This window comes from Lutzomyia longipalpis, chromosome 1 (assembly GCF_024334085.1).
Source record: "Lutzomyia longipalpis isolate SR_M1_2022 chromosome 1, ASM2433408v1".
NCBI lineage: Eukaryota > Metazoa > Arthropoda > Insecta > Diptera > Psychodidae > Lutzomyia > Lutzomyia longipalpis.
The window spans coordinates 30,478,868-30,495,469 of record NC_074707.1 but is presented as its reverse complement, the minus strand read 5'-3'; the positions used below and the strand labels follow the sequence as shown (position 1 = coordinate 30,495,469).

The 16,602-nt window shown below is 36.4% G+C and overlaps 2 protein-coding genes across 3 annotated transcripts; one reads left to right on the top strand and one right to left on the bottom strand.

The window, feature by feature from the left end:
• The first annotated feature begins 296 nt into the window (after positions 1 to 296).
• LOC129797863 (serine-rich adhesin for platelets) lies at positions 297 to 9,625 on the top strand. Of its 2 annotated transcripts, XM_055840726.1 has the most exons (7): positions 297 to 517; positions 626 to 731; positions 4,787 to 4,909; positions 5,068 to 5,195; positions 5,282 to 6,336; positions 6,410 to 6,779; positions 7,627 to 9,625. In XM_055840726.1, the coding sequence occupies exons 2-7, from the start codon at positions 628 to 630 to the stop codon at positions 8,598 to 8,600; spliced, it is 2,754 nt and encodes a 917-aa protein (XP_055696701.1). In that variant the 5' UTR covers positions 297 to 517; positions 626 to 627; the 3' UTR covers positions 8,601 to 9,625. The 2 variants fall into 2 exon arrangements, with proteins under 2 accessions (XP_055696701.1, XP_055696702.1); XM_055840727.1 differs by lacking the exon at positions 4,787 to 4,909 and having other exon boundaries at positions 298 to 731.
• An 828-nt stretch (positions 9,626 to 10,453) lies between these two features.
• On the bottom strand, positions 10,454 to 16,525 carry LOC129785841 (glucosidase 2 subunit beta). Its single transcript, XM_055820485.1, has 4 exons — positions 15,752 to 16,525; positions 15,043 to 15,686; positions 11,093 to 11,415; positions 10,454 to 10,997 (listed from the first exon to the last, which is right to left on the bottom strand). The coding sequence occupies exons 1-4, from the start codon at positions 16,137 to 16,139 to the stop codon at positions 10,736 to 10,738; spliced, it is 1,617 nt and encodes a 538-aa protein (XP_055676460.1). The 5' UTR covers positions 16,140 to 16,525; the 3' UTR covers positions 10,454 to 10,735.
• Between the last annotated feature and the right edge of the window lie 77 nt (positions 16,526 to 16,602).

Sequence of the window (16,602 nt, the reverse complement as noted above, 5' to 3'; positions counted from 1 at the left end):
AACCACACCCGGACGGGAAAATCGCCCGGAAAATGCGAGAAAATTGCGAAAAACACTGAATCGTCGACTAAATCAGCTTGCATCGTAACGTATGGGGGACTTTTTGAAATTAAATAAAATTGAATTTTCCGCGTTTTTGATGCCAAACGACGCGGCATCGCTTCCTACACTCCAAAAACCACACCCAGACGGAAAAATCGCACGGAAAATACGAGAAAATTGCGAAAATTGTGAAAATCTGGTGATTCTAGAGAATCACAGAATCACAGTGTGATTCCGAATCTGAATGAATGACTTACCCCTTGAAAAGTCATCAAAATAACGTTGTTTTTCTTTTTTTTTAGTGATGATGGATTATTTTCTCCCAAAAAATCCATTCCTGTGCAATTTTTAATGTCCACAACAACGTTTAGTTAATCAATAAAGTGCCCATTGGTGTGGATACAGTGGAATTTCCATGTGATTTTGGTGAAATCTGTGCAAAAATCATGACTCAACAATGACGTAGTCCCATTAGGTTAATTTCTGTGTTTGTTTTGTACCTGAATTTATGCAGTTTCCGTGCTTTTTACCTCTTTCTTTTCTAATTTAATGCTACGATAAAGTCAACTAAATCAACTTTCAGTGATGGAATATGATGAAATTTGGACATTTATACTCTCATTCACGATATTCACATCATTGACCACGATGCTGGCCGCTTGTCTCTGTTGCCGGAAGAAAGTTCCCAAGTACGTATTATACGGAATGAAAATTATATTTCTTGTCTAATTCCCGCAAATCAATGAATGGTTTTTCATATTAAATTGAGGGCTCTAAAAATGGTCCTCATGGGATGTACCTTGAATGCCAAAGGGAAAGGCAAAATTATTTGATTGTGAAAGGTTTGCTTGCATTTCTGAAAGTGTGTGCATTTTGTGTGCAAAAGAAAATCATAAACGGTTGACTGCATTGTTTCCTGCCTGAATGTCGTCGCTGCCCTCGCTGCCGCAAACTGTGCCAGAAACTGTTAGGAGAGGAGAAATTCATTTGAGCATTTACTACAGTTTACACACGTTGGTGCTAAGAAGCAATCAATAAAATGTATGCACTTGCCGGAGGAGTGCAATGGAAAAGAAATCATCAAACTTTCTTGGGCGCAGACGGTGGTGGCCTAACACATTCGTGTGTAGTATGCCCCGTGTGCAAGGTGCCTCGCACAGCTCAGTGCGAGAAGATATGAAAAAGAGAAAACCAAGCAAATATTGAATGAGATAATAGCGATAAGGACGCAATTTCAGCCACATTTATTGTCCATATTCCACGGCAAATCGAAGTAATAAAATTTTCAAATGCAATACTTTATCATTAGGAAAGAGATATCTAATTTATCATACTTTATAGTTATGGTCCGTAAAATAGCAGTAATGCATTTTGTGGAGAATTTAAGAAACTATTACATTAATGATTCTCATATGAAAATGAATAAAAATCCAAGTAAAGTCTACTTACAAAGTAACTACAAAGTCGTTTAAAATTTCCTGAAAAAAAGTCTTTTAATTCAATGTTGTAGCATAGTTCTTTTTTATGTTTCCTTAAATAAAACATTTGCAAGAGCTTTTAAGACAACAAAGAGTATTTTTATAGAATAAAATTAACACATTTTCAATTCAAAATCTAATAAGTCGAGGGCCACATTGTAAAAACGGCTAAGTCGATATCAACTTAGCCGGTTTTACAATGCAGCCCTCGATTAATATTTTGCTTAGGAAGAATTCCGGGGTTTATGAAGCGATTGTCACAAGACATTTACCGACTTTCTGGAGAAAATCAAGAAATTCTTAAAAGAAATACTGAAAGTGTAATATGAAGCATTAAAGAATAAAAATTAGTTAGAGTATCAAATTCCAACGTTGGATGAACGATGAACATGAAACTTAATTCTTTTCACGCTGTAGAAAATTTATCTTTTGTTACTTTTCGAGATTCTGGAAAGAAAGAGAGGAGAATTTAAAGAAAAAAATCATTAAAAATAAAGCTAAACTTACCTCAATGTCGGCTGCACCAAAACCAAAACAAAGACACAAAAAATAACTTTAAAAAAAAGTGACAATTGACGTTGGCATGTATATGGAATACCAACTACTTGATTTGACATGTTTATTTTTTTTGTAAAAATATCGACGTGCCCGAAGATTATGAACCATATTCCTATCTTTTAACACAAGGAGTATGGTTCATAACTTCGGGCACGTCGATCATTACTTCATGAAATAAAATTAAAAAAAAAAACAAAACAAAACAAGAAAAAAATTTTATTCTGATTGGCTTTCCTGTTCAAGGGGACCCAGGGAATCCTCAGCAGAATCCTGTTGCTGCTTTCGTAGCTCCCGGCGCTTCTAAAAATATTTTAAAGCAGGTTTATTAGAATTATTAATTATTATCTACGCCACATCCCGGTTGAGCCCCCATGTAAGAATGTATTAAAATACAAAGTAATTCGATTTATTTCTAAAAATTCTTCTTTTTTACTCGGTCTCGACATAATTTAATTTGGTGACTGAAGAGAGATCGTGGGGTGAGTTCAATCTAATAGATAATTTGTCTTTATTTTTTGCTTGCATAAATCTCCGCAATGTTTGACTGCCCTGAACCCTTTAAGCATAACTTACTATGCCCAACTTCAGGATGGGCTTCTTCCCCAATGATTTCGTTCACACTAAAGTGTATTATGAGGTTTTCGTCCAAAGGCGACCCGAGCCAGAGTCCTTATGCCCAAGGGGGTCTAGGGCATCCTTCTGCTGACGTAGCTCCCGGCGCTTCTAAAAATATTAGCAGGTTTATTAGAATTATTAATTATTATAGAATTATTCCTATAATTTACTTACCCTTCTCTTCATCAATCGATCCCTGCAGAGTTTTATCTGATGAGTGAATAGAGATCGTGGGGTGACCCCCTGAAGTCTTTGGGCATAACTTACTATGCCCAACTTCAGGATGGGCTTCTTCCCCAAGATCTCATTTACACTAAAGTGTATTATGAATCTTTCGTCCATAAGAGCTTCCAGCCAGAGTCTACTTGGGTGTAGGTCCAATTTTTTTTACTAATTGCCTCCTTCACAATGTTTGCCTCTTCATTCTGCAATATAATCTCCAGCTCATCTAGCTCAGGCATCGTCTTAACTGGGAGGAGAACAGAGAGCGTATTATGTAACTCTCCGAGTGCTGGTATAGTTCTTATGGGCCACCGAGCACTCGGAGAGTTACATTATATCGAGGCTCAGTTTTCTTCTTCTCTTGCATGCTTTGTCGTGTGAAATTCGGTATATTTCACGCGATTTTCTCGCTACTTTCAGACATGAAAATCACGCGACATTCGCGCGACTTAAGATAGACAATCATATTTGTACCTAAGCTGTCTAATAAAACACAGCTACATACTTTAATTGTTTGTCCAGAGAAGGATCCATTAATTAACGGAACATCTACCTAATTTAATTTACAACAACATAAAGACTCTACTAATAGCCTACATAATATACAGAGAACATTTCACATTTCTTTGGAAATTTCTTACACAATAATTTCTCCTCCTCGCTGCATGAGAATTGTGATTTACGTGGTGCGTGTGATGCTTGTGAAAATGTAATTCCCAGGAACGATAGAATTTTCCTTTCAAATCATTCTTCTCCCATTTGTTTTTCCCATTCTGAAAAAAATAAACCTCTCATATAATCTCACATGCTAATTTATGTATTTTTGCTTTGCTTCACGGAGAGAATTTTTGTAGCTTAGCCGTCAGTCAGCTCCTTTTTACCACAATTCCCCATGCTATTTGTGTAAAATGTGTGAAGATCTTCACTAATCAAATTAGATCAATTGGCTAAAGTGTTAAGCAACGAGATAATGTGGAAAAATATTTTATGATATTGAATTTCATTGGTTTTTTGGCTTCATTTCAACTTTAGACTTGTTATATAATGTTAAGCAAAAGATCTTGATGTCCTTTTGGCTAATTTCGGCAATTTTTCTTCAATGAGAAAGTCACTTAATTTAAATGATTAAACAACTAACAACACCTTAAAACTAAGAAAAAATCTTCTCAAAAAAAATCAAAATCATAGACAAAAGATGAAATAAACTGCAACAAGAAAACAAATAAACTCACAACTAGTAAATCATGCAAATGATAATTTTTAGTTTATTGAAAATTTCTCTTTTCAAATATTCTTCATTTTTTCACACTTCTTGCATTAATAAGTAATTTTGCAAGCACGCTCATTTTGAACACAAAACTCATTGCAAAATATGACACGAAAATTAATGAAATTCCTGGAATATGAAATCTTTCGAATGTCTCTCTGTGAGTAAATGCCATTCAATTTGCATTTGTTGTGATTTTAGAGGGTGTATGGGGAATTTGAAAAGCAAACGCTACTGTAGAAGGAAACCATGTGTTAGTTTTTTTTCTGTTCTTAATAACTCTTGAGAGAGAGATTAATAGAGAGACACAAAAGCGTGTGAGTCATTGAAAAGAATGTAAAAAGCGTAACTAAATGACAATATAAATCTTCAATATAGCAATTAATTTTTTTTTAGGAAAATAACAAAGAATTTTCATGGCATTTTTTCATCATTTCTTGTAAAACAATATAATAAACATTTTACTTTGTCACACAAACTATTTTTTTTTTTTGCACAAATGATGATTGTGAGATGAATTTATGTTGCTTAGATAGTGTGGAGACTATGCGACGTTTTTTTTGTGTTTTATAGCATTTTTTTCTTGTCTTTTGTGTGCTTTAAGGAATGATCTTTTGGGCTTGGAAGGCATGGTTAAGATAAAAAATCCAGACGACAATCTGCACAGTTCAACATCGGCCCTAAAGACCGATGCCGTGGATGCTGCTGGTGATAATGATGTTAAAAGGTGGCTTTTATTGTTAAAATATATTTCATAATATTTTTTTCTGCTGCAATATGCTTTCATTTGTGCTTTATTTTGTGCTCACAATTCATAAGTGATCGCCGTACAATAAACTTGATGTGTTGTCGATCACAAATAAAAACCTTTGCTTTGTGCATTAGATCCAGCAATGCGCCACATCGAAGTCTTCCGGACATTCCAGCGAGTGATCAAGCGGCAGTTGATACAAATTCCGATCTGTATGCTACTGTTGGGGATAAAGTACAGGGAAGACCACAAGGGAGAAGTCGTAAGTGATTGAATTAATTGATGTCAATTTGTGATGCGCGATGTGCAAGAACAAGAAGTAGCGTTATCTTCTCTTTCGCATGACAGCTTCAAGCTTAAAGAAGCAATCAGTGTCCCAGCATAGTTCGCTGAGTCAGGCGGATGATGTGAGCTCACCGTATGCGAGTGTACGGTCGCCGTCACATGCGTATGACAAGATAAGAAGGACTGAACATCCATATGCTCAATTGCAACCAAATCAGGCCAATAATCCGCCAAATGATCGCAATGGGCTTTCACGGAGGGCTTCCAATGAGAGTCTCTTGAGCACAAATGAGCCCACAGGTGCCGACATACCGGCAGCTTCGGCAATTGCTGGGAGAATTTCAGCGAGTCAAGAATTGCCGTACATGACACCACCCATAGCACAACCACAGCACTTTAGTGGGGATTCACAGGATTCCTCCAAGGGCTACACAAGTATCAGTGTCCGTGAACCCCTTGCCAATATTCTCGCTCAAACCAATAAGCAAAATGCACAGACAAGACGGAGGGATTTGAGTGATTCACACTATGCCACCGTATCGGATGATTCCGACGAAATGTACGCAGCTATTGATGATCCCAACAATGCAGCTGATCTCTACACCAGTGGATCGGAAACGTATGCACAAATTCAACCACCAAATGCCATGGTAGTCTCCGTTGAGATAAATACCCCATCCACGGTGAGAAATGATGGGGATCACAGTGCGGAGGTGGCAGCACAGCCACAGCAACCAATTGACATTCCTGCACCGTCACTTGTTGATAATTTCCGTGCGCAAGCATCGGTACACTCACGTCAGGCATCTTCGTCCAGCGTCACAAGCTCAATTGGTATCTTGGGATCACCGAAACCCGAGAAACGACAAGCCAATTCACCTCTTCCACCGACGCCCAAGACTGGCAAAACTATTCCACACTACTCTTCGAGCAATTCAAATCTCACCTCCACAAGTTCCACGCAATCTGGGAGGAATTCTGTGGCATCCGTGGTGGATACGCATCAAGTGTTGGATGCAAAAGTTGCCACAGATACCCTCCATCCAGGGGATGATGATGCTTCTTCCAATAAATCTAAAAAGAGTCCGTCCAAGGATTTAGAAGGAATGTACGCAAAGGTTTGTATTTCTAAATTACCTGAAAACTTTTTATTCAATTTTGATTGCTTTTCTACCTTTTTCCTTCCTGCAGGTGATGAAGAAAAATAAATTGTCCAATTTGCCATCACAAAATTCATCACCGCAGATGGGAAGGAAGTTCCCACAGAGCGATAGGGCATCAACAGCTGAACCCGAAGTGTTTATATCAGATTCTGATATTTCCAATGGAACCCCAGCATTGGATTCAGGGCGAGTATCGCTCCATGAATCCCCAGGGAAGTTTAGTGTACGATCTGCGGGGCAAATAGATAATAATTACGAAACCATCGAAAGAAAGTTATCACGTGGACGAAGTAGCAGCTATGGTGAGAAAGATCCTGGATATGAAACCATACCCGGTGATAAGAGGACAACAGAACGGGATGCAATTGATGGGCATAGTCGTGCATCGGCACCACCGGGTAAGTCTGAAGGAGAAGATTGTTTATATTTCTCTTCTTTCATTCACCCTAATAAATGGCTTTTTGCATGAAATGCATGAGAATTAAATTTAACTACAGAAAATGCAAGGGGTGTTTATCTTAACAAAAGTCTTCGAATTATTCGCCAAGATTCGAATTATTCGTCAAGATTCGGATTTTTTGTTGAGAAAATTCGAATTATTCGTCAAGATTCGGATTTTTTGTTGAGAAAATTCGAATTATTCGTCAAGATTCGAATTATTTGTCAAGATTCGGATTATTTGTTGAGAAAATTCGAATTATTCGTTAAGATTCGAATTTTTCGTCGAGATTAGAATTATCCGTCGAGATTCGGATTATTCGTCAAGATTCGGATTATTCGTGGAAAATTACAATTATTCGTCAAGATTCGGATTACTTGTTAAGAAGATTCGAATTATTTGTCAAGATTCGGATGATTCGCTTAAATAATCCAAATATTCGCCAGATAAACACCCCTTGAAAAAATCTCACTAATCATGAAAAAAATTATATTCATCATCCTTTTATTATAAGTTTCTTTATGGCATTCTTCCAGATTACCACACACATTGCGTTATTACGTCGTAATTAAAGCACGTTCATAACCTTCCCAATAAAAAAAAAACTAACAATTTTGCTAAAAAAAAAATGTAGCCTGAATATTTGGTAACCACGTTTAACTATTTCTAATTATGTACTTATATTGCCTTTTTAAATGTAATTTTTCTTAATAATTCTGTGTAAAAATTAATTATTGTTGGTGCAAGAGAATGGGGGATGTCCTTTTTTGGTTTAATTTAAAAATAAATATCAATTAATGTTGCAGGATTAATTGCGCCAATTGAAGTGCTTCAGAAAGTTAATTATCAAGGTAGCAATCGCAATGCTTTCTTATTCAATCAATCAATGGAGGATCCGGGGTATGAGATGGTTAAGCAGCAATCGGCGTCAGATGACGACCCGAACTATGAGGTTCTTAGGCCAACAAACAGTCGGGATGAGGATGGGTATTCGAGAATATGGAATAGGGGTGGTGATAAGAGGGTGGTTAATCGTCTCAGTGGGGGTGATTTACTCGATGGTTATAGTAGCATTAAGGGGCCGCACGGGGAGAGATCCGGGAATGATACGGATAGCGATGTTCCGGGCTATAGTTCCATTCAGGATGTAAAGAAAAAGTTGACAAAGGTGCATGATGACATTGAGCCAGGGTACAGTATTATTTGTGATAAGTCCGAGAATCGGGAGGCGCATGCCAAAAAAATGAGTGCAACCCTCAATAATAACAACATTCTCGATGATTCGGACATCTACTCAAGTATCCCCCATTCGGAGAATCCATCCTACTTGAGTATTCAGGACAATGTGCACAACTACTCAACAATTGGGGAAACACCGTCGAGTAGTCAGACGCTGATTAGCTCACCTGGGTATTCGAGTATTTCCGACACACTCACAGCAACGACAACACCATCGAGTGAGAGCATGAGCTCGGATCAATTGCTCTATCGCACCCACATGCAGACAACATCGAGCAACTACGAATCACTCACGGGCAGTGAGTCTGATCCCAACTATGAGACTGTACGGTATTTGGGTGTGAAGGAGAATCCCTACGAGAGGCTCCACAATGAGAAGGCTTCCAGTCCAGAGTGCCAGGGTGAGGCCAAACGGCCGATTGATTCAACGACAGGAGGTGGTGGGGGTGGCAATCATATCAGTGGAAATGGACCAACACCCGTGATTCCAGCCTCTAATCAAGAAGGAGGCCAGGAAGTCAGTGACTACTTTCAAGTCTGACCACATCATCTATCCGTTGCAATAATGACACAATGAGCATTTTTATTGTCACTTCTTATTTGTTTTGTTTTTTTTCTTTCAGCAAAATCTGTGTTCTGTGTGTGATTCATTTCAGAAATGGAAGTAAAAATTGCAAAAAAAAAAGTTTATACAAAACACAATTTAAAAAAAAATAGCAGAAGAGAGGCAGTTATATAGAATTAAAAAAAAATTGACATGTCACTTTTACAATGAAATGCAATTTGAGAGGGAAATAATGTGAATGATTTTCTTTTAGATAAAAACTATTCCACAGTAAAATAAGCTCTATAAAAATATACTGGCATTGCATTATACAAAATGAATTCCTCACTTGATGATTAGCAAAAGTAAATAGGTCGGAGAGACATGGGGCTAATAAAGTCAGAGAACTATAAGTCATCTGAACATTCCTATAGGAAAACTTTCCATAATTTTATTAACCCCTATTTCACCTACATTTTGCACATTTTTCCAAAGAGTATCTCGCTTACTTTTAGCAAGGATAGCGAGGTACATTAATAGTTAAGTTTTGGACGGTGGATTCATTTTCAGAAATTAATCTGGACTTGTTTTTTTAAGAATTATTTAATAATTGTATAATAAATTGATTTTGGAGAATTAAGAAAAACTAAAGTTGGTTAATAATATGCTAAATTACTGGCTTTGACAATGAAAAGGTTTTTGAAACTCTTAAAATTTCAGAAAAAAGATTCCATAAAATGTTTTTCTTTTGTAAATAAAACAAATTATTATTTTGCTAATCAAAGAATAAAGTGAGGAATCCCATATACATCTAAAAAGCATAAAATACAAGAAACAAGAAAATATGATGAAAATTTTATTAAATTATTGAATTCCCACCCTATATTTAAGATAAAAAAAAAGAAGGAAACCTTCATATAAATATTTATACTTTATCCATATTTATTTTATATTGTACAATTTGAGAGATCAAATCTAAAGAATCTTGATATTAAAATGCTTTATATTCCATATATTAAAAATTATGTCTTTCCTTTTCTTTAAACTGCAACGACTGCAACGAATTCAGGACCAAAGATACTTAACTGGAACAGGTTAAAGGAATTTACGTTCTTGTTTTGGGACTCTTAAAGGTTCTTAATGTTTTTACGTTTTTTTTAACCCTCTTTCAGATTTTATTTGGTGCCATGAAAACCCTAAAATGAATAAACGCTTTAAGGACCATTGGGTCATACGCTAACCCAGACACTCGATTTTGAAAATACATAATTTTTTATATAGAGGTAGATTTTGATGTTTTTTGGTATTCTGGGAAAAATCTTATAAGATTTTGTCATTTTATTTCGATCTTTAATTGTATATTTTTAAAAGAAAATTACTTTTCCAGACCTCTTCAGAGATTTTCTGACTATATTCCTGAACAACAAGTTCTTTGTTTTTCTCTTCTAGAACGACAATAGAACGATTCGATTAGTTGTTAGAAAAGAAAAAAAAAATTTCAGAATCTATCCCATAGTTAATTTTTTTATTGATTTAAAACCTATGCAGGATGATGTCCTTATGGTCTCTGGATATCTTGAGATCACAAAAGGACATCCCCAAGGACTCACAAAACCAGGAAGGACGAAAAATCAAAAATTAAAAAATCGGAGTTTTCGTCAAAAATGTCTTATTTGACGAAGAAACCCCCAAAAATTGTTTTTCGGGGTTAAATCAATTCGTAAAAATACCTACGCTTAAAAGTCCAAAATCGTCTTCATTTTACCACTAGTGCCGCTACGTTGTTCAGTGATGGTCTGATATTTGATAAGCTTTCTCAGTACTTCTCCATTTCTGATAATAAAAGATCATTTCTTTCATTAATCAATAATCATTTTATTCTTCTCCATCTTTTACACATAAAAACCATAAATGATGGAAAGGAAACACAAAAAGGAATGATTTTTTGCTATTTAAAATGTAGTTCAATTCTTTTACGTGCTTCTACAGTACAAAATTCTGTGTAGAAGACCTTTTTGTGTTGAACCTGAAAGTTTTTTTTTTCTTTTCTTATATTCTCTCGATGGATTTCTTGTTGCGAAAGATGACAAATATCACTATCATGACTCTCCGTGATTTTCGAATTTCCCCTTTTACAATTCATCATGGGAATCCGCTCTATCGGATGGATCTTTTCCCGTGTTGGCAGGCAAACTGCAGGCAGCTGGTGTTTCCAATGTATAAACATACTCACAGCGATTTGGCTCCGAAACACCCGTGATCCTCGTATCTAGACCACATTCCACGTGAACCGTTGCAGATCTCTGTGGACCATTCCAGCATGAAGCTCCATTTGCATAGAGCATCGTTGAGTATGGATTTGGTTTACCAATCCATTTATCCCAAGCTCCCAATCTTTAAAAACAAAACCAAAAGATAGAAATTACATTTTTTCTTTCTAACTCTTTTCACGAAAGAAAGCCAAGTGAAGAGAAAAATGCTAAAAATACCTTGTTTCAGCTCCTCCAGAACGTGGCTGTTGACTAGCCCGATCAAAGAGGCACAACTTGTACACATATTCACGATCTTCGTAGCTGAAGCATTCGCCATTGAGTGGTGCAAATTCATCCTCAAGCCCATAATCCTTCTCAATGGCATCCTTGAGATTTTGCAAATCCGTATCGATTTCCCTGAGTTCTCGGTCCGCCACTGAAAATTGATTTCTCGCCTCATTTGCCATCTCCACGAGTTTTTGCGTCTCGGGATCATATTCAGGCGCTTGTGGCGTCGTCTCTTCTACCTCATCATCTATTCCGTCATCAATGGGCTCCACCTAATCAATACAAAAAGTTGTAAAACAGACAAAATAAGAATGCAATAACAAAATTTATATAGAACACGACGATTGCGCTGAAAGACGTCTGTATAAATATTTTATTTGCCTCAATCAAATCAGAGATTTTTATATAAATCAAACTTTTACGAGTTTTTATTTGAGAAACAAACTGAATTTAATTTTTTTCCCGTCGTAAAAGTTCCCCTCAAGAAAAAAAAATCGCAAGCTTTTCCATTCGTCTCATTACAAAATGGCAAATAAATTTGCATTAATACGCACAGAATTTTTTTTGCTATTTTTATCATTTTATCATTATGATGTACCCCAAGCATATGAGGGAGTCAATTATAGAGTCAATATGAAAAGGCAAAAATACATTTTAACATGCCAATACAATCCACATAAATCCCATTAATCACGCGCAGTATGGAGACTGAGGGGGGAATCACCCACTTTTTTGCGTAATTAAACAATTCCGGGAGGAAGAGCGGTTTATAAACGGACGCAGGTGGTGAAATAAATATTCAAATGTTTCCTCAAATATTCTTGTTTATTTGCCATTACAGCGATATTATGAGCAGGAGCGCAATTAGCCCGTTACTCACTCAATAATTAATACATATGAAATTGGCATTTTATGTGCTATTTGCAGATGCTAAATTGAAATGAAGCATTGATGGATGCATTTGCAAAACAAACTCACTCTTAATTTGAAGCGAAAGATTGGCCAATCCATATGAAAGGACGTCTTAAATTGACATTCGTCTCCTCTAAATTATGTCTGTGAAAATTTTGCTGTTCTATTAATAAAACACGATAAAAATATACACAAAAAAAAATGTTCGGACAGCCTGAATGGAAAAATTATTGCAATATTTTGAGAACAGCAAAAGAGACATTTCACAGCATTAGAACTATTTTTAACTAAATGTTTTATCAATCATTAGAATTTATTTGTATACCTACCAAGTAGAATAACCTTTTTCTAAGTACTATTGAAATAATTTATATTAATTTGTATACAGGTTGGAGCAATGAACAGATTCATTTATACGAAATTCCATTGAAGACATTTTACCTCATGCTGTACGTGTTTTGTAAATATTTATTTAAGATTATTACATACGCTGATAACGATTAACTACTTGCAAGCTTCATAACATACTCTTCTAAGTCTTCCAAGTATGTAAAGAGAAGAAGAAATCATATTAAAAAAAAAACCAAATGCACTCATGTACAAAAATCTTTCAAAAATATAAGTAGCATTTAATAGCTTTTTTATGGCCCATTTTTAATTTCACAACCGTTCGTTTCAGTACTTAGCAATCAATTTGAAAGCCAAAGGCAGAATTATTTCTTCAAGAAATGATTGGATGCGTTTAAATATTTCTTTATAGAGGTTAAAAGGATTATGAATAACGTAAAACACCTCAAACACAGCTAAATAAATAAAACTTAACGACCAATAGGACATTTTTGTCCCATTGCTCGATTTAGAAAATGCTTAATTTTGGATAGTTAATTTTCATTTATTGAGCTAAAACCTATGCAGGACAATGTCTTTACGGTCCCGGGATATTTTGAGAATATAAAAAAATATCTCCAAGGACTCACAGGATCAGGAAGGATGAAAAACCAAAAATTAGAATATTGAAGTTTTGGTCAAAAATGTTTTATTTGAGCGTAAAGAAGCTCCCAAAAATTATTTTCACGTCATTCCCCTCGCTGGATTCCCTTTACGGCCCTTAAAGGATTAAACCTCAGAAAAGAAACCATAAATGATGTAAAATACCTCATTCACACAACTTTCAACTAACTTTTGGAATAAAAGTTACAAAATGTAAGAATAAACGTCGAACGTTAAAACAAACGTCAAACTCTACAATAAGAATTAAACGTTAGAATAAACGTAAAACGTTAGAAGAGAATCGCCAATCGTATGAAATGTTCGAAAAGCAAACGTCAAACGTTTGAATAAGAAAAGAATAAAAGGAATGTCAAAAGTTTTAAAAGAAATGTCACACGTTAGAGAAGAAACTTCAAACATTAAAATAATCCTCCAAAGAAAATCGAACATGAAAAAATAAATCTTTCGTTTAAATAAACATTGAACTATTTAAAAAAAAAAAGAAAAAGTCAAACATTAGAAAATGAAAGTTAAATTTTAAAGGCAACAACCTTGATTTCTTAATCCTACTTATTATTTATTTGCAATGTCCTTTCAATTTAAACTATTTTAATAACAACTGTATTGAATAGTTTTTAGACTACACCCCTTCCTTACCTAAACCAGAACTAACAGACAAAAGAATTTCTTCAGAATATTTTTATCAAAGTTGACCCACTTTTGTCAAACTGCCATTTCAATTGTTAAGGTAAAAGAATCCAAAATTGAATTTTGCTAAAAATGAATAAATGAAAAGACTAAAAATATACAAAAATGAGAAACTTGACCTTAAAAATATCACCACAAAATGATTTTCTTTTTGGTAATTTGTTGACATTTTTCTAAACGTTCTAAACATAAATCATGAAAATGTTACAATTCGGTGAAAATAAATGTAACAAAAAAAAGAATATTTTGAGGATCCAGGAAGCTCCTCTTGCCACTCAATATATTTCTGCGCGTGAGTGGCAAGTTCACAAAGGTCACGCAGAGACTCATCTCGCATTTAGTGCAAGTGGGAAGAGATAAATCTGTCACTTCTTTTACGATTTCCGTGCTAATGGTTTTTTTTTCACCACACACTACTGTTCCAATTCCTACGGGCGCGAATAAATAAACAAATATAGGAAGGCAAGCAGAGTTCAGGAAATACCTCCACATTCTAGGAACTTTTTTTGCGTGCTCCATAACTTAAATTTAATTCAAATCGATGTTCTGAAGAAGATATTCCTGGGCGAAAGATATTTTTCTGTGTAGCAACAACGAGAGGAAGAGAAAGAAAAATGATTCTCATTGAAAAAATCATCGAGAGGACATCTCTGGGAGTTGGCAGAAGAAGAAGAAAAAAGTTTGGACAGATTAAATTATGAATGCGGTGGAGGATAAAAGATGATCCAATCGTATTCCACCTGCTTGATCGTAAAGTGTGAAATGTTTGCCAGATGGGTGGAACATGCACGAGCCTTTTTGGAGTTGGCTCTCCAGCTTTTCGTGCGACCGTGAAGGTTGACGCAAATCGTGAAACCTGCTCAAAGCAATCAAAATCATCAATTTTTCTCACTCATCTTCCGTATTCGAGAAATTTCGCACATAGGCACCCCCCGGGGGGTCACATCGTGCCAATGGAATCTCTGAAAAATGCTCTTGCGTGCGTGACACAAGAATCGTTTTTCATAATTTTTGCTCTAACATTTCTTTTTGCCACAATCTCTGTCGCAGAATTATGTGTCAGAGAATTCTTGCACACGAATGAGATGAAAAAAAAAACGTTAATATTATTAATAAAGTTATTTAAAGCGCCTAAGCATGAGTGGGATGAGAAAATGTTGGACGTACGTCAAGCGACAGCGTTCTCGTGGGGAAAATTTTTTGACGGGAATCGTCTTTGCGATAAGACTAGAGAGGTTGATGGGTGAGATTACTATCAATTTGTACTTATGTATAATGTGGAGACTCACCTCGCCTTCACCTGTCTCCTCTTCCTCTTCCTCCTCTTCGGCCTCATCTGTGAATTCACCACGATCCTCACCAATGTGCTCTCCATCTTGTCCGTATTGTTCCTCCTCCGTGGGCTCCTCAGCGGGTGGCTTGAATAGTCCCGAATCGAGCATCAGGAAGGGCTTAATGCGTGGCCAGGCGAGTGTAACAAAAGTCTCCAAATCAATTTGATCGTGTTCCTCAAGGAAGAATTTTGCTTCCTCCACACTAACTTGCCCATCGCGATTCCGATCAAATACAATACGTGTCTGCAGCTCAGCAATTTCAATCACGCCATCCCCATTGGAATCATACTTTCTGAATGTTTCTTCAGCTTCATTCTTGTTATTCTCGGCTTCAACTTCTTCACGCTCCCTCTTCTCCGCCTCAGCTGCATCACGGTAAATCTGCAAAGCTGCATTCTCCAATTCTTCAGCATCCTGCTTGATCTTCTCACGTTCCTGCTTGAGCGATTCTGCCTCTTCACGTGCTCTCTCCAACTCACTCAGGCGACTTTTATGTTCCTCTCTGAGTGCTTTGCCCTTGCGCACCATTTCAGCACGCATTTGACTTCCCATTTTTGCCAATTCTGCCTTCTGTTTCTCTCTCAAGCGATCCTCCTTACCTGCATAAGAGGTTTACACGATAAAGGACAAAATTTTGAAATTTAGAGGAAAAAGTTTTTCTCACCGAGTTCGCTGCAGTTATTGACACATTTTGCACCAGAATCGTACTCATCGGAAGCATCACAGCAATCGCAGATACCATCATTCACTCTGGAACTGGGTATCGTTTTTGGTTTATGTCCAGCATTTGTGCAGTGGAACTTCCCATCCGGACACGCCGCTGTTCCCGGCTCATCGCTACTGTCTAAGCAGTCGCAGAAGTCATCATTTATCTGATTATACTTGATGGTCTTCAGGCCATCGAGGCAAGTGAATGAATCACCCGACGTGGCGTAGAGATTCGCCCTGGAAATTGAGACTCCCCGGGGTCGTGGTATTTCTGACCACACATAACCACCAAATAAATCAACTACAGTAAGCGTTAGGATTATGCTTTCAACTTTAATCCACATGGTATGTTGTGGGTGTAGCCCCAGAAACTTTTTTTCTTACTAAATAGCCGTAAAAACTGATAGAATTGAGGTAAATTGATAAAATTGAGGTATATTTACGATGCCGGAACAACTGTCATGCTCATTGGGTGACACGTAACTTTATCATTTTTTTTCCACTGTGCCGCTCTTTGTGGGACACGCGAATGCGTTAAAAATAGAAAATCTGGCGCCAAGAAACGTTTAACGGACATATTTGCCACGCAACAAGTTTTGAGCGTCCTTCGTCTTCTTTAGAATTTTACGAAACTATTCCAGGTTTTTCCGGATAAAACTAAAATTTATGAGAAGAATTAAATTGCAAGGAAATAATTCAATAAAATGTTAAGTATTTGTAAAAGTTTTCCTGCGTGGGAATTTATGTTTTATCACAAAACGCAGAGAAAGTTGTAAATTCCAATCAATTAGAGTAGATGACTCCATT

Excerpts from the sequence above, each read along its gene's own strand:
- LOC129797863 (XM_055840726.1), top strand. The coding sequence starts at position 628 with ATGGAATATGATGAAATTTGGACATTTATACTCTCATTCACGATATTC. Across the intron at positions 4,910-5,067 it reads GGTGATAATGATGTTAAAAG|ATCCAGCAATGCGCCACATC; the intron begins GTGGCTTTTATT and ends TTTGTGCATTAG. Across the intron at positions 6,337-6,409 it reads TAGAAGGAATGTACGCAAAG|GTGATGAAGAAAAATAAATT; the intron begins GTTTGTATTTCT and ends TCCTTCCTGCAG.
- LOC129785841 (XM_055820485.1), bottom strand. The coding sequence starts at position 16,139 with ATGTGGATTAAAGTTGAAAGCATAATCCTAACGCTTACTGTAGTTGAT. Across the intron at positions 15,687-15,751 it reads CAATAACTGCAGCGAACTCG|GTAAGGAGGATCGCTTGAGA; the intron begins GTGAGAAAAACT and ends CCTCTTATGCAG. Across the intron at positions 10,998-11,092 it reads TCTGGAGGAGCTGAAACAAG|ATTGGGAGCTTGGGATAAAT; the intron begins GTATTTTTAGCA and ends TTGTTTTTAAAG.